We start from the raw sequence: 13,873 nt of genomic DNA on the forward strand, positions 1-13,873 counted from the left end.
TTGAAATGCTATGTTAGCATTGCCAAGGTTCGAACAAATTGTTGAAATATGTTTTAGGAGTGGCGGCGTGCAAAGAATTTTGGGATGAAGGACAGCGATAGAGCCTTCCTTCCACCTTGACAGGTCGAAATATTCCACGGCCATTCTCTCGCATTTTAAAAAACAAAATATTTGGGAGCTTTTGACAATAGTACCAAGTTACAACTCTATGAAACAAACTCTGCAAAGGAGGAAGAGGAGAGTGGAGAAAGGGAGGGACAGAAGGAGAAGCCACAGATGTGGAAGAAAAAGACGGCTCTGCGCTGCGGCTCCAGTGCGCCGAAAATAGCTGCCTGAGCACAGGGAGGAGGAGGAGAAGGACGAGCGGCAACGAAGGCTGTTCATGTTATTATGAAAAGAGCGAAGAATACAATCTCTAAATGGGCAGCAGACGTCTTTGTCCACATGTGACTCAGCCCAGCTGGTTAGCGGAAACTTCACAAAGAACTTCTTAGTAAATTGCTGGGAGAAAAAAAAAATAATTCAACACTCCCGCTTCGACAATTGAGCTGTTTGTGCTTGAGAGGTTGGGGCCCAAATTGTGCAATTCCCAAGAATATGCAGCGTTGGCGAAAAAAAAAAAAAACATAAAAGGGGAGAGGCGTAGACACGCTACATGTACATGTATGACACAGCGTGGTAGGCTAGAATTAAGCAAGCCTGTAATTAGAAGGAGCAACTTGGACAGCTCCGTGCGAGTGACTCACACAAAGTCAACTTAAATTTACAAAAAATAAAAAATGAGCGTGCGGCAGTTAAAGATGGACGTCCCCCTTCTGGTGTAATTTTCACCTCCCCATTGGCGCTGCCACGCAGTCTCTTCTTTTATGACCTGGTGGAAGCAAAATATGGGCCAGCCTGCATGGTTTTGTTTTAATGAGGACTCTTCATCAGTTCTATGACAAGAACATTGACCAAATTGCACTCTTAATGAACCAGGCATAGTTTTGCTCTTGCGCAATACCAGTACGTAACATCCTGTATGCTGGATGGCGTAATCCTTTCAAGTAAAACGCAACATGACGTGATGAGACTTGAGTCACATTATTAACCTGCAAGATTTCCCTCGATGAAACAGCATTTTGTTTTTGTTCCGGTTGAGCAACGTTTCGTGGTGTGACGATGGTGGGTGTGTCGGTGGATTACGATGACAAAAATTGTGCATTGTTAGGGCCTGTTGTATGCGTCATGATCCAATATTAAACAACATCAGGAAAGACCTGATTTTAAAGCTCAGTGTGGAAACGTATGACACGTTTGGCACTGCATACTAAATATAGACCAATGAAAATGGCAGCTTCAAAACAAAATGTCCGACTTCCTGTGTGCTTCCGGGAATGAGTTCCTGGGAATTAATTGCGAGTCTAGTTATGATAGACTTGCCTACCAAATTTCATGCTGCTAAATTGAACCGGCTTCAGGGTAGTTAAAGTCTGGGACTCAACAAGCATTGCTTGATTGATTAGGTTTGACTTGAGGGGGTTCGACTTAATTTATGAGCAATTAATGTTAGCAGTAGTGAAGATCAACTTGATGGACTCACCATCAACGGCTTGTCGCAGTATTTGCAGCTTCCTCTGTCGCTCCTTGATGAGGTCATAGGTACCGGGCAGGCCTGAGATGACTGACGGGGTCGAGAGGTGATGGGCATTCCGGTTTTTTAAAGCGCCAAGATCAAAACAGCGAGAGTCCCTTTCTCTGGATGGGTTGAATGGCGATTTGGTCCTGCCGACTGTTTGCGTGCTTAACGCGTTGCTGCCTCGCCGCGCGTCCTCCAGAGCTCCGAAACGAAGGGCCTCGGGGTCGATGCAGGCCAAGTCCACGGAGGACGCCCAGGACTTCCTGGTCTGAACTGCCCTCAGGTCTGTGGGGTGAAAGGGTAAAGACCTGCGGTCCAGCTCCACAGGTCGGCCTTTTTGCTGGGGGTGAAGGGGGTGCAGGTAGGGGTAGGCGTGCTGGTGCTGGAGTGAGACGAGCGCGGAGCACAGTTCGCCGGGACAATCCGAGTCAGGGTGATAGTCACAGTGGGGGTACTGGAGGGCAGCCCCTTCATCCCCCCTCATGTTGTCGTGCACTGACAGGGATCCCATGGAGCGACTGAGACCCCGGTTGAGAGAGCTCTGCTCCTGAGACCTGGCCCGGTAGCGCTCCAACACCCTGGGGGCTGCACTCCTTCCTAGAATGACATCAAAAGAAAAGTTTCACTTAGAAATCAAACAAATTCTCAAAATACTTGCAGTTTCACAGATATTAAAGTCGAGAAATAGGGTTAGGGTGGAACCGCCACAGTTGAATGCGCTGAAAGGCTGGCTTTACTTTCGCTAAAAATAAGTGAGAGATTTTAACTCAGTTAGCATTCAAAAGATTAACTCTTCAAACAAGCTTGTCGTTCACGTTTGTCATGTTTTTATTTTGGGTGTACCACAGATGGAAAAATGTGAGTGAGACCTCATTCAAGACTCCAACCTTTGTAATGCTGCTGTTTTGGTGCGCCACTGACGTTTCTAGATAAGATAAAAAATTGCTCATCAATATTACAAATTAGCTTTTCAAATGTAGTCGTTTATTCTCAAAATTGTGAAATAAAAAATGATTTCAAGCCATGCTTTTACACAAGGGATTACACTGCAGAGACGGTTTAAATGCTTTGATAAGAGCTGCTGTTTTGGTTAGTAACAGAGTCTGCATGGGCCTAAGAAGGATAAGGTCTAATTGGGGTAATTACGTTTTACAGTAATTACATAACTCTCTGTCCCAGTTTCTGAAGCATCTTGAAAAGTTGAGCAGTAACAAGTATGTTGTTGAGCAGGATTTCTCGAACTTGCTGTTAGAAAGTGTGGTCTTCCCAAGAACATAGAAGAGCAGAAAAGCCACAAAACAAAATCGAATTCATTCTTAAAGTCAATCGAAAACAGCCATTCATACATAGAAGTGGAAGTTGCTGCCTGAGAAGCAAGACACTAAAAATCTAAATGAGATTCTTTCCCCTGTGGCTGCCCACTGTTCATTCACAGAAACAAAACATGGACACAAACAGCAGAGCAACAGCAGCAGCAGCGGCTTCGGGGCTCTTCAAAATATGCATCTCTAATCAATGCCATGCCACGCTTACATAATCGGGACGGCGGCCATGTTTGCACGCTCCCTCTCCCTTTTCTGTGGGTCTGGAAACATGTTCTCAGAAAACCACCGGGAGGATTTGGTCATACTTTCCGAAATCGAAGCCTGATCCTGAACGCTCCTCGAAAACTTGCACTCGCTTTTGCATGGAAAGTGAGGATGCAATTGACAAAAGCGCAATTCAACCGTGATTTGTCCATAGAGTATGTTTGGGTTATTAATGGATTGTCGAGCCTCTTTTTTTTTTTTGCTCATCTATGTTGACGTTACCTGAAGGCAAGCCTTTCCCCCTCAGCCTCTCCCGAATTTCCTTACTCCGCTCAGGCAGAGACTCTCTGTCAGTTAGAAGACCGTCCAGCTGAGGCAAAGGACAAAAACACAAATGTATTATTCATTTTTTTAATCTTTACTTCAGACCACAAAATTCAATCATGACATCATTGAAGGAGGCGATGGAATAAGTGTTAGCTACATGCTAATATTAGCTGCAAACTCCTCCAACTAATTTCTTTTAAAGTTTTTTTGTAAACATGTGGGCAAGGTCATTTCATGACAGTATGATTCATGTTGATGAATTTGTTGGCTGGTTTTCAGCTATGTAAAACACACATTATCCCAGGTAAGGCAGCGAGAAATTGTCTCATCAATGAAAGTAATACGTAAGTAAACCTGACAAGTTAGCTACATGCTAAAAATAGCTGTAAAAGAGCGAAACTAAATCCTTACACAGGATTCCACAATAGTTTTCGCTTTCTTTTAATGCTAAGTTATTATATGGAACATGGAATTTAAACTTCTTGTGAGCAAGCCTCCAAAGAGAGAAAGCTAACATTTCCTATTAGTCTTCAATTGTGGATCTGATTCCAATTAAATCAGACTTAATTAAAATAATTTTCTTTTCCAAGCGTTCTGAAATTCTCTCTTCACCTAAATGATATTTTATTAATATCATGATGGACCGCATAGTTGCAGCTGCTTTGACAAAGAACATACCTGGGAAAGGCTCCCGAGTACCAAGCGGACCAGCTTCCGAACATACGAAAACGGAGGGTCACAGGTGGAGTTTCGAATATGTTTGCTGCAGATGTCCAGCACCGTGCGCAGTGACATTCGGCTCACTGTGACATCGTCGCACATGTTGAGGAGGAGGCTGTTCAGGTGTTCCCCCAACTTCATGGGCTGGATGGAGACAAAAAGTCAAAAGTTACAACACAAGCTGAGGAGGAAGCGATAGTGTGTCGTCAAGCGGCTGCAATTCACCTGGCTTTGGGGTATCTCATAGTCGGCTCCCCAATAGAGGGTCATCCCCAAAGAGTACATGTGCATCTGTGCAAGAGAAGAGTTGTATTTGTAACAAGAACAACAAAACACCACAAAAAACATGAGGTCACACAAGAGGTGTCATATTCTTGCTATTTTGGAAATGCACGAGCCTCAAAACGGAAATGGAGGACATTTTTCCCTTCACTTTCTTTCTCCTGTTACTCGGCGCTGGGAAGAAAATTTACTTCCCCTCAATGTTAGTCTTGGTAGGAGAAAGAATAACTTTGTGACGGCCAAGAAATGCAACATAACTTTTCAAGGCCGGGGCACACTTTCTGAAAATGTTGACATTTAATAAAAACAGCAACACGAAAGGTGCATTGAGAGAAAAACTTGGAGCTCACTGCAAGTGATAATGAGTGTGGATTAGAGTTTCAAGCCCTGAAAAAAAAAAAAGAAAAACCTTCAGGGTCGAGCAGAGACGGACCAGTGGTGGAAAACTGACTCAGCGAAAAAGTGTGTTGAGGTCTGCGGGACCGTGCCGGAGAGGGGAATGCAGTTATACAAGCTTTCAGCTCCTCTACTGGAGGCAAACACTCTAACAGAGGGGGGTGTGGTTTAAAAAACAAAACAAAAAACAAGACATTGCAGTCAACTGTTACAAATGCACAAAATTGGCCAAGTCTTATCGGCCAAGGAAACAGATTTGTAAATTGTGTGCTCAAAATAAACTAGCCCGGCAAGTCAGGCCTCGCAGGGCAGTAAGATGGTAGTGTTTACCCAAAACAATCAACGAGGGAAGAAGAATCAACAGAATCATTACAAATATATCATCAAATATTGATAATAACATTTTTGAAAAATTAAATCATTACAAATATATTATCAAATATTGCTAATAATTTTTGGGGAAAATTAAACGAAGTGAAAGATGTTAAAATAATTTGGCCAGGCATAGCCCCGCCCCCTCGCCCCAACCCATAAAGGCTAAGTTTCTTCTAAGAAGTTTAAAGTCAATGAACTTCCTCGTTCAGCCTTTTAAGATTGAAACTGTATCCACTTGTGTTATGCGTCATTAAACGTGAAGGTGCTTTGAGGGAATTTCACCAAAGAAGCTTCATAAAAAAAAATAATAAAAAATTTTAGTGGTTAAGTAGTAAAACTTTTGAAATATAATCCATCTGTGGTGGCACATGCCAAACACTCAGTGTTTGCTCGGGCTTCTGACATGACGGCTGGAATCCTAAACACCAAAGAATTCCAAAGCAAATGTTTTTGTACCTTTTCTATGTCAGAGACAGAAGTCAGGGTGCTTCCCTCCAGGACTTCAGGGGCGGTGAAGGCTCTCAGGTCCTGTTGAGTGTCGTACTCGTCTGTGAAGGAGATGTTGCCTGAAGGCATGAGCAGGAGAGACCACGGGGAGATGATGAAGCCCATCGCGGAAGGGTCTGAGGAGGGAGGGGAGAGGCGGGGCAGAAAATTGGGAGATAAGATCAGGAAGCATCCAATTAGGTCAATTCCAAGCTGTTGTAACAATAACGTAAATCACTACACCAGAGATTGTCGCATTCAAACATTTGTAGCCTGGATGAGACTGCTGAGTAAATTCAAGATGGTGGAAGTAAACAAACAAGAAAATAGCTGTTGCAGCACAGAGGCGCAGAGGAGCGGCCTTTGGGAGAAATGTACTTTTTCCGACCGAGCCGCAGCCAGCGCCACGGTCAGAGCGCGTTTTAAAAATATACAAAGGAATGTTTGAGCAGCGCTGTAAAATTCTTTTCTTCCAAGTGATACAAAAACCCAGGAGAAGCGCAGTATGAACTTAAAACATTTTCTTTCCAAAAGCTGGAATTTGCTATGTAAATAGATGTTTCCTGTTCAGAACTAGAGCGATCTTTCGGGTGGAAGGAAAAAAAAAAAAAAAGACTGCAGCTTGTCCTAAAACAATGCACTCTGTCATTGTGATAAGAGGCCATCTGACAAGCACTTTTATCTCGTACTAAATGTTTCAATGTTGTCATGTCGTTTGACAGAAGGTCCTGTCCAAGCGGTGAACACAAAGTTGTGCAACAAAACAACAAAAACATCACACGCCCAAAAATGAAAGCGCACAAGAGCATCACAAATGGTCACATAAAGTTCAACTACCAGCACAAAGCAGATTAAGGTCGACTTGTACAAGAAAATCCTTTTTGTATAAACATTGTAACAGTGCTGTGGTTTACATACGAGGAAATAGAATAGCGGCCATTGTTCAACAAGGTGAGTCATGCACAAACGAAAACCAAACTCGGAAGTAACTAACACATTAATAATAATAATAATACTAAAATAAAAAAATAAATACAGTCTAATTAGGGAATGTGCTATTTATGTCACTATATAAATAGCTTGCTTTTTCATAACTAATTGTTGAAGACCTATTCTTGGATCCAAGTGCACATACAGCACATGTACGCTTGAGTGAGCATCAGTTTCTGTTGACTCCAAGTGGCAATAAAACAGAACAATCAGCGTATTGTGTGAAAACAGTAGGTAGACAATCTAATGTCAATATATGCGACGCATCTGCTCTCACAAAGCAAAAATGCCCCGAGTACCAAAATTGCATTTCATCAAAGTACCGGCTTTTCTAGCCAGTATGAATAATGTACTGGTATTTTATCTTATTCACTGCCAGCCCAGTACAAAACAATGCTTGACGTCTATTTTTGTCAATGGTAGTGAATGAATTAAATTGGTGTTTCAAATGCGTTGTACTATTTTGGCTGTATTACTGTAAGAGAGAATAGCACATTCCCTGTTCTTCAAGTTCACTCAAGGTACGATGTTTTCTTCTCACATTCCAAAAACATGTTTTTTACGTTAACCGAAAACACTAAAATGTGGATGACAGTGATTTTTTTTTTGGTCTATATCAGTCCAGGGTGTAGTCCGCCCTCACCCAAAGTCAGCTGTTAAGTAGTTTAGGAAATGGATGGACAGATAACAGATTTTTTTTTAAAACATTAAGCTTTTACAGATTGAGACTGTTTAAAAACGAAATAAAAAAAAAAAACATTGCGTGTAAAATGATTAAAGGGATTATTTCATACATTAATTCCCTGATTCCTACTGATCTGATTTTTTAATTTCGTTTAGTTATTAATTTTTATTTACATTTAAATAATGAATGAATGAACATATTTATTAACATTCATTCCAATAGTAATTTTAAATTGCATCCCGAAAGGGCAACCCGGTCCTTCAAACAACCACAACGTTATCGCGGAAGTCAAAAATGTGAGCACGGTCCTCTTGACGTAAAAACACCACCTCAGCGTAAAACAGGCCTCGCTGATAAAACGACTAAAAACTCCACGGTACTCAGCGGAAATCAGCCAGCTGAGTACTGTACTGTATTATACTGAAAGTCCGGAGGGGAAAGAAAGTCAGGCTGGTTAAGGGCAGACGCTGATGAAACTGAATCTTTGCAGACTCATCAAAACCAGGCCAAGTGTGCCAACATAATCAGGTGCGGCGGAGTTTCATACCAGTCGCCCGGGCAGCACCACCTTGAGATTTTTTTTAAACATCAACAGAGAGAGGAGAGCCCTGTGGTGCCCGCTGACTCATATCCTGCACAGTCTGCGGACTAAAAAATTGTTTTGGTCCAATCCTGTCGGGCAGCACCCATTTTAGTTTACTAGCTGTCCTATTAAATTTATGTCTTAGTATAATGGAAGCAATTTGATAAATGTTTGTGCTTGAATGGGTCATTTGTAATTAAATTACAAATCTGTTTAACGTGAGAATACTTGGAGGTCAACCAAGACCGGATTGCAAGTTTTCACAGTAATGTAATTACAATATTTATGGCGAAAATAAGTGTGACTAACAGGCTCCATAGGGAGGGTTGCACTTTTAGCTTATTCTTGGCAATCTGTAATTATCCTGACGAGCATGCGACGGTTTGTTTTTTTCGACGAGCGTAAACGAAGCAGGTAGAGAACAGCGAAAAATGGAAAATACGACTCAAGCCAGATAAGAGAATGAAGCCAAAAATTGTGCGGTCGACAGTTTTATGGACCGCAGGGAACTCAACAAATAGAGAGGTTAGAACTGCGGCTCAATGGAAGTTAGAGTATGAAGATTGAGATATGCAATAAAAAAAGAGAAATAACGTCTCTCCTGTCTTGAATTTACAACGTTCATACCTTTGTGAAAAAGCTCCTGGAGGCTTTCGGCGCTCTGGCTCAGCACCGCCCAGACCTCCTCCTCCTGGAGCGGACCTCCTCGAACCTCCAAGGCTTCTGCCAGGGACACGTGCATCTTCCCTATAGCAGTAAAAAAACAGCATGGTTATTTTTTTTTTCCCCCCTTCAGCTTTGTGGTATAGTACGGAAGGAAGAAATGAAGCAATTGCTATTGTGCCATTGGCAGTCTTATTAAAAGTGCTGGAAATAGAATGACCGCAAGCAGATGTTAGATCATTAAGATATATAAAAAAAAAAAATGGACGCCTCAAAAGTCACAGATTAAACCACAATCGCACATAATGTCATGCCAGACACGAATAATATTGCTTTCACAAATCACCATGGAATCCACACAATCTCCCAATACATCAGCAAGCCTCTGAAGGCCTTCGAAAATCTCAGCAAACCTTGGGAGACCTCAACATATCTCACCAGACTCCAGAAAATCAGAAAATTTCAAGACCTCAGAAAAAACCCCATTTAAAGTCCAAAAGTGAACCACTTAATCAATAAGTCATAGATTATAAAATGAATCAAACTACTTTGATAACTACAAAAATAATACTGTCCAACAACAAATTTTAATCAGACCTGTCTTTATGTGTCCTTAAATATAATTCTGACGGTGATTTCAAAAATCTCTGGTGACTTACAAGCAATAAACAAATCAAGCAGTCAATGTAATCAAGCAGTTAGGATCATTGGCTTACAACAATACCTTCAAGTGTGCGTGCCACAACAAGCTTTGACTCCGACTGGCGTGTATCAAACAAATGTCCTCAGGACATTTTATCAAATTTTACAGCTTTATGAACATCATGATTTACGGTAAGTTCTTGACGTGTTTAAGTGCATGCTAGCAACATCTAAGATTGTGAAAAATATTCTATATTTCCATTTACTACATCTTATCTATCTATAACAAAGTATAGTCATACACTGTTGCGCAAACTAATTGTCACCCTGAAAATACTGTCCGTTGCCCGGTATGCAAAACGTTTTTACGAGACTTACTAGCTTACCTACCGTAAGACTAGTCCAGCTCTAACTTTTACGAGGGTAAAGAAAACGTAGCATTAACCCAGTGGTAATGAAGGCCCGACGCTATTTAGGGCGCCTGTTTCCAAAGCCCCCCTTCAATCATGAGCAGGGCCGCGGTCCAATGAGAGTCGAGCCGGCCTGCACTGCGGCCCGGCTGCGGATAAAAACATTCCACCGTGTTGAAACAACAAGAGCTGCCAAACAATCAAGTCTTCACAGCAGCGCTTGCAATTCTCACGGCTAATGAGTGAGATGGCGAGGAACCCGCTCGCCTCTCGCTGGCTTTCTCTTCTGGCTTGCGCAAGAGAATGGATAACCTGCATTCCTGCATAAACATGGCAGGCCTATTGCGGCCATACTCATTAACTCTTTTCTTCCAAGCAGGATTCAGAGAAAGGGAGGCTGTTTCATAGTTATCCCAACCTCTAATCAGTCTGCTGACCCACTTTGGGGATTTCTGCTATGCTTTTTTTTGGAGCCAACTTTTGCTCTCTATTGCTATGTTCTTGTCAAGAAGAGGCTGGCTTGTACATACTTGGCCTTTAATTGCATTTTCTAGATGGGGACAAACAAGAAAACACATTAGACAATTACGTCTTTCATCCCTCGGAAAAGTTGCGACTAAATTAAGAGCGTCTATTCATGTTGCAGCCAACTAGTCCAATATGTCTCAATTGACTAATTGGAAATTAAGGCAGCCAAGCAGTTTTCAAAATAGAGTCTAAAAATGGCATTATTGTTTCTTAACTAGTCTCGAGTCCACTGCTTTCAGATGCTTGACCACGGTCACAAGGATTTAAAAGAAACTAATCCTGGAAACGTGATAGGGCCTTTTACCCCATAAAGCTTTTCCTTTCCTCCCACCTTCCGGCCTGTGACAAGGATCACAAAACCAAATATTTCACTTTACGTAACTAAAAGAAAAATTTTCTGTTTTTCATTTGTAACGTTACCAGAAAGCATCGCCAAATTCCGCAAAGAACGATTCTTAACGCATCAGACTGGAACGGAAATGTGTTCATATCCTTCAAATGTCAGAAGTGTGGTCTTGGCTGGCAAAGACATTTGCTGAGGTGAAACTCTTCCTGAAAGCGATTCGAGCCAGGAAAACAAGAACAAACTTAGAGTGAACCGCTTTTCCGAGGGTGACTTTGGAACAAAATGTAGCGGAACTTCGGATGCAGAACACACGATGACGACGCAGGCTTCCAAAAGATGATGCAAGGATTGTTTTCATAAACATGTGAGGGGATTTCAAGAATGGCTGCCCTGGTGAATAAAGCAGCCCTTTCTACACTTCACTTTCTGTCGCTAAGAGTAATCACAGCTGTGTCTTGTGAGGTCAGGGCTCTTGTGGAGAAAACAGTAGCGGGAATTTAAGGGGGGAAAAAAGAAAGAAACAAAAAGTGGTGACTCAGAAATAAAAAAGGAAAGCCCATAAGCTGGTTCACATTCATGACAGTCTACCTGCTTGTACAAGTTGTTTCTTTAGATCGGATTGGCACAGCATGGTTCCAGTGACACAATTACACTTTTTCCTTTCGAGTAGTACACATGATATATGTGAAATGGCAAAAGGAAAAATAAAGAGAATGACAAATGAAAATGTGCAATATATCTTTGGATCTCTATCTTTTTAAATGAGGTTAAAAATCTGATACCAGGTTTCTGCCAATGCAGATAAAGATCGGATCGCATTGGGTTCTTTAAAACTTCTTTATCCAAATATCCAACCTTCACCGTTTGAGCACTCAAGTCAGGAACGTCCATCAATTGCATCCCTTAGCCTGGACAACTATTCCAAACACTCGTGAACTTTGACCTGGGCAATTGTACCAATTGAATGGATTGAATGCTAATGATGGAGGAAGAGAATATTTGGAAACCTCATTTTTCCCCAAAAAGCCGCAGATTGTAATTGTCGGAATTTTTCCATTTAATTTTCCATCCTTACTTTCCCCCTCAATAAGCAAAGCAGCCATAAAGTAAATTATTTTCATGTTTAGTGCTCCACTCCTTGCAAACACCACCTTACTGATTATTTGACCAAAAAGACCTTGCTGTCACGTTTCGATTTAAATTAAATTGTTAATATTTAAGTCTAAAACGTACGAGATGCGCTCGTACCTCCTTTAGCAAGAAATCAGCTAGCAATGCGCTTAAAGGGAAAAAAAAGTTTGAAGGTCGCGTTTCGGGGGGAAAAAAAATTACTTGAAAATGAAACTTACCGATGAACAGAAGCGCTACAAAAGAGACACGCCGGGGGTTGAATTTGATTCTCCGGGGGAGCTAGAAGACGTGCGCAGACGAACGGGACGAGACGCCATCCCATCCACAAAGCAACATCTTGGGGAGGGGAAAGAGCAGGCAGGCAAGCGGGCGACAGGTTGCTCTCCTCGGTTAGACAGATAGGGATATCCCGTAAAAAGTTGCGCTCCCGATTCCTCAAAGGCACCTTCTCGGTAACAAACTTTCAACGAGACGAGTGTTAAACCACCGCGCGTCACTCGCTCACGGCCGTCCAAGTTACCATAACTGCTGGGGGAAGCGATCGGACTAACTAACCCCTCCCTTCGCCCAGTTCGCGTGGGCTGACCGGCAGTAACCAGACACTTCTACCGAGTTCTTCCATTGGCCCTGCCGGTTCGTTTAAGTGTTACCATGGCGACACAAACACACAGAAGAACTGTCACATTAAACATTACCAACTCACGAGTCTCACATTTTTACAATGTTTTATTTTTTACTGTATTTTTACAATCGATCAATTCCGTTTTTATTGCTTCTATTTCAAAGGATCTCAGCCAGGCAATCAGGAAACGATTGAACGCGAAATACTTCCTTCCTCGTTTGTGCCGAACTACCACCGCACGCGTAATGCTGTCGCCTGTCGCCATCTAGAGATTGGTAGAGCTCATTACACCCGCCAATAATTACTTCCTCTTCTCATAATAAAGATTAATGTGTGCAGTCCTTGTGTCATGTTTATTAAGTTTGGTCCAACGTGACATGCATTTAATTTTGGACATAAATAATGTAAAAAGAAGAAAACGCCAATTAGGTTTAAAAGCAGCATTAAGCAGACACATTAAGGAAAACTTTTTCAATGGCTCGCAAAAAAAATAAATGGATTGACCCATCAAGTGTGTATTAAACCCTGGTGCAAATCCATCATATTTTGTATAGAAGCAAATTTTACACACTTTGAAAAATCTAAATCAAAGTGGCGCATGAGTTAATCAATGTAATTGAAAACTGGATTATCCCTTTCCATCCCTGAGGCCCAGCCGTCCACTTAGCTTGCCACCTGCCCCCCCCCACATACACAATGTCCAGTACTAGGATAAATCTCAGTGATTATCTCAGTGCCAATGAAGCCCTACAGGAGTGTATCATATCGAGGTTTGGGAAAATTTGCACTTGAAAGAGCATCGCCGCCTGACGGAAATGAGGGGCACCGAGCAGGTTAAAGACAGCTCAGTCATTCGCAGTCCAGCTATAAAGCGTTTCAAAATTCCCTGGGGATCATTTTTGCCACCTTTGAAATATGTCACCTGGTAAGAAAGTGTCAAGACACTTTTAGATGCCATTTTGGTCCTCCTCTCCTTCTGGAACACCTTGTGAAAGTTTTAAAGTATTGCCATAGCCTAGATGGCACATCAAGGCATCATTTGTGCACAACGAACACGAGGCGAGCACTGCTTTTACTACTTTTTATAAGCAGCTTACCTCACAGCAGAGAAGTCCACATCCAGACTGTTGCTAATACAGCGCACACTCTTAATGAAGACGATTCATGCAGCAAGTACATCATCTCGTTCAGGAGTCCTCAAGATTGAGAAGCTTTGAAGCAAGGTCAATGAGAGCAGGAGGCACTTCCAAACGGCGGCTCTGGGAGGTTATTCTGACATCCTGGAAAGAAATTTAAGCAGATGATGTTCAATGGATGCAAGAATTGTGAAGCTGCTATTAAATCCTATGTTAAAATGTAACCTGACTGGTTAAGATGTTCTTACTTAAAATAGCTTTTTTGATAATACAACATTTGCATGATGATTTGGAACCATATATGTAAATTGGGTATTTTATATTGATTCATTTGCATATCAAACTGACAAACATGCTATGAGGTGAACAGACGGACAAGTCGACTGCTCCTTGTAATTGGACGG

The 13,873-nt window shown here is 41.9% G+C and overlaps 1 protein-coding gene across 4 annotated transcripts in view; it reads right to left on the minus strand.

Moving 5' to 3' along the window:
* Window positions 1-13,873, minus strand: part of ptpn13 (protein tyrosine phosphatase non-receptor type 13) — a 43,542-nt gene that overhangs the window by 14,373 nt on the left and 15,296 nt on the right. For 3 of the 4 annotated variants that reach the window (XM_088392674.1, XM_088392673.1, XM_088392671.1), the window contains exons 1-7: window positions 11,930-12,272; window positions 8,619-8,738; window positions 5,704-5,870; window positions 4,420-4,485; window positions 4,153-4,338; window positions 3,430-3,517; window positions 1,583-2,215 (exon numbers count right to left, since the gene is read on the minus strand). In XM_088392674.1, coding sequence (XP_088248800.1) covers window positions 1,583-2,215; window positions 3,430-3,517; window positions 4,153-4,338; window positions 4,420-4,485; window positions 5,704-5,870; window positions 8,619-8,733 — 1,255 coding nt within the window. In that variant the 5' untranslated portion in view covers window positions 8,734-8,738; window positions 11,930-12,272. Of the gene's footprint in view, window positions 1-1,582; window positions 2,216-3,429; window positions 3,518-4,152; window positions 4,339-4,419; window positions 4,486-5,703; window positions 5,871-8,618; window positions 8,739-11,929; window positions 12,273-13,430; window positions 13,614-13,873 lie in introns of those variants that run through there. The other variant, XM_088392672.1, reaches the window with a different exon arrangement.

The sequence above is a fragment of the Syngnathus floridae genome, chromosome 12 (genome assembly GCF_059516105.1).
Source record: "Syngnathus floridae isolate MCC-2025c chromosome 12, RoL_Sflo_1.0, whole genome shotgun sequence".
Classification (NCBI taxonomy): Eukaryota; Metazoa; Chordata; class Actinopteri; order Syngnathiformes; family Syngnathidae; genus Syngnathus; species Syngnathus floridae.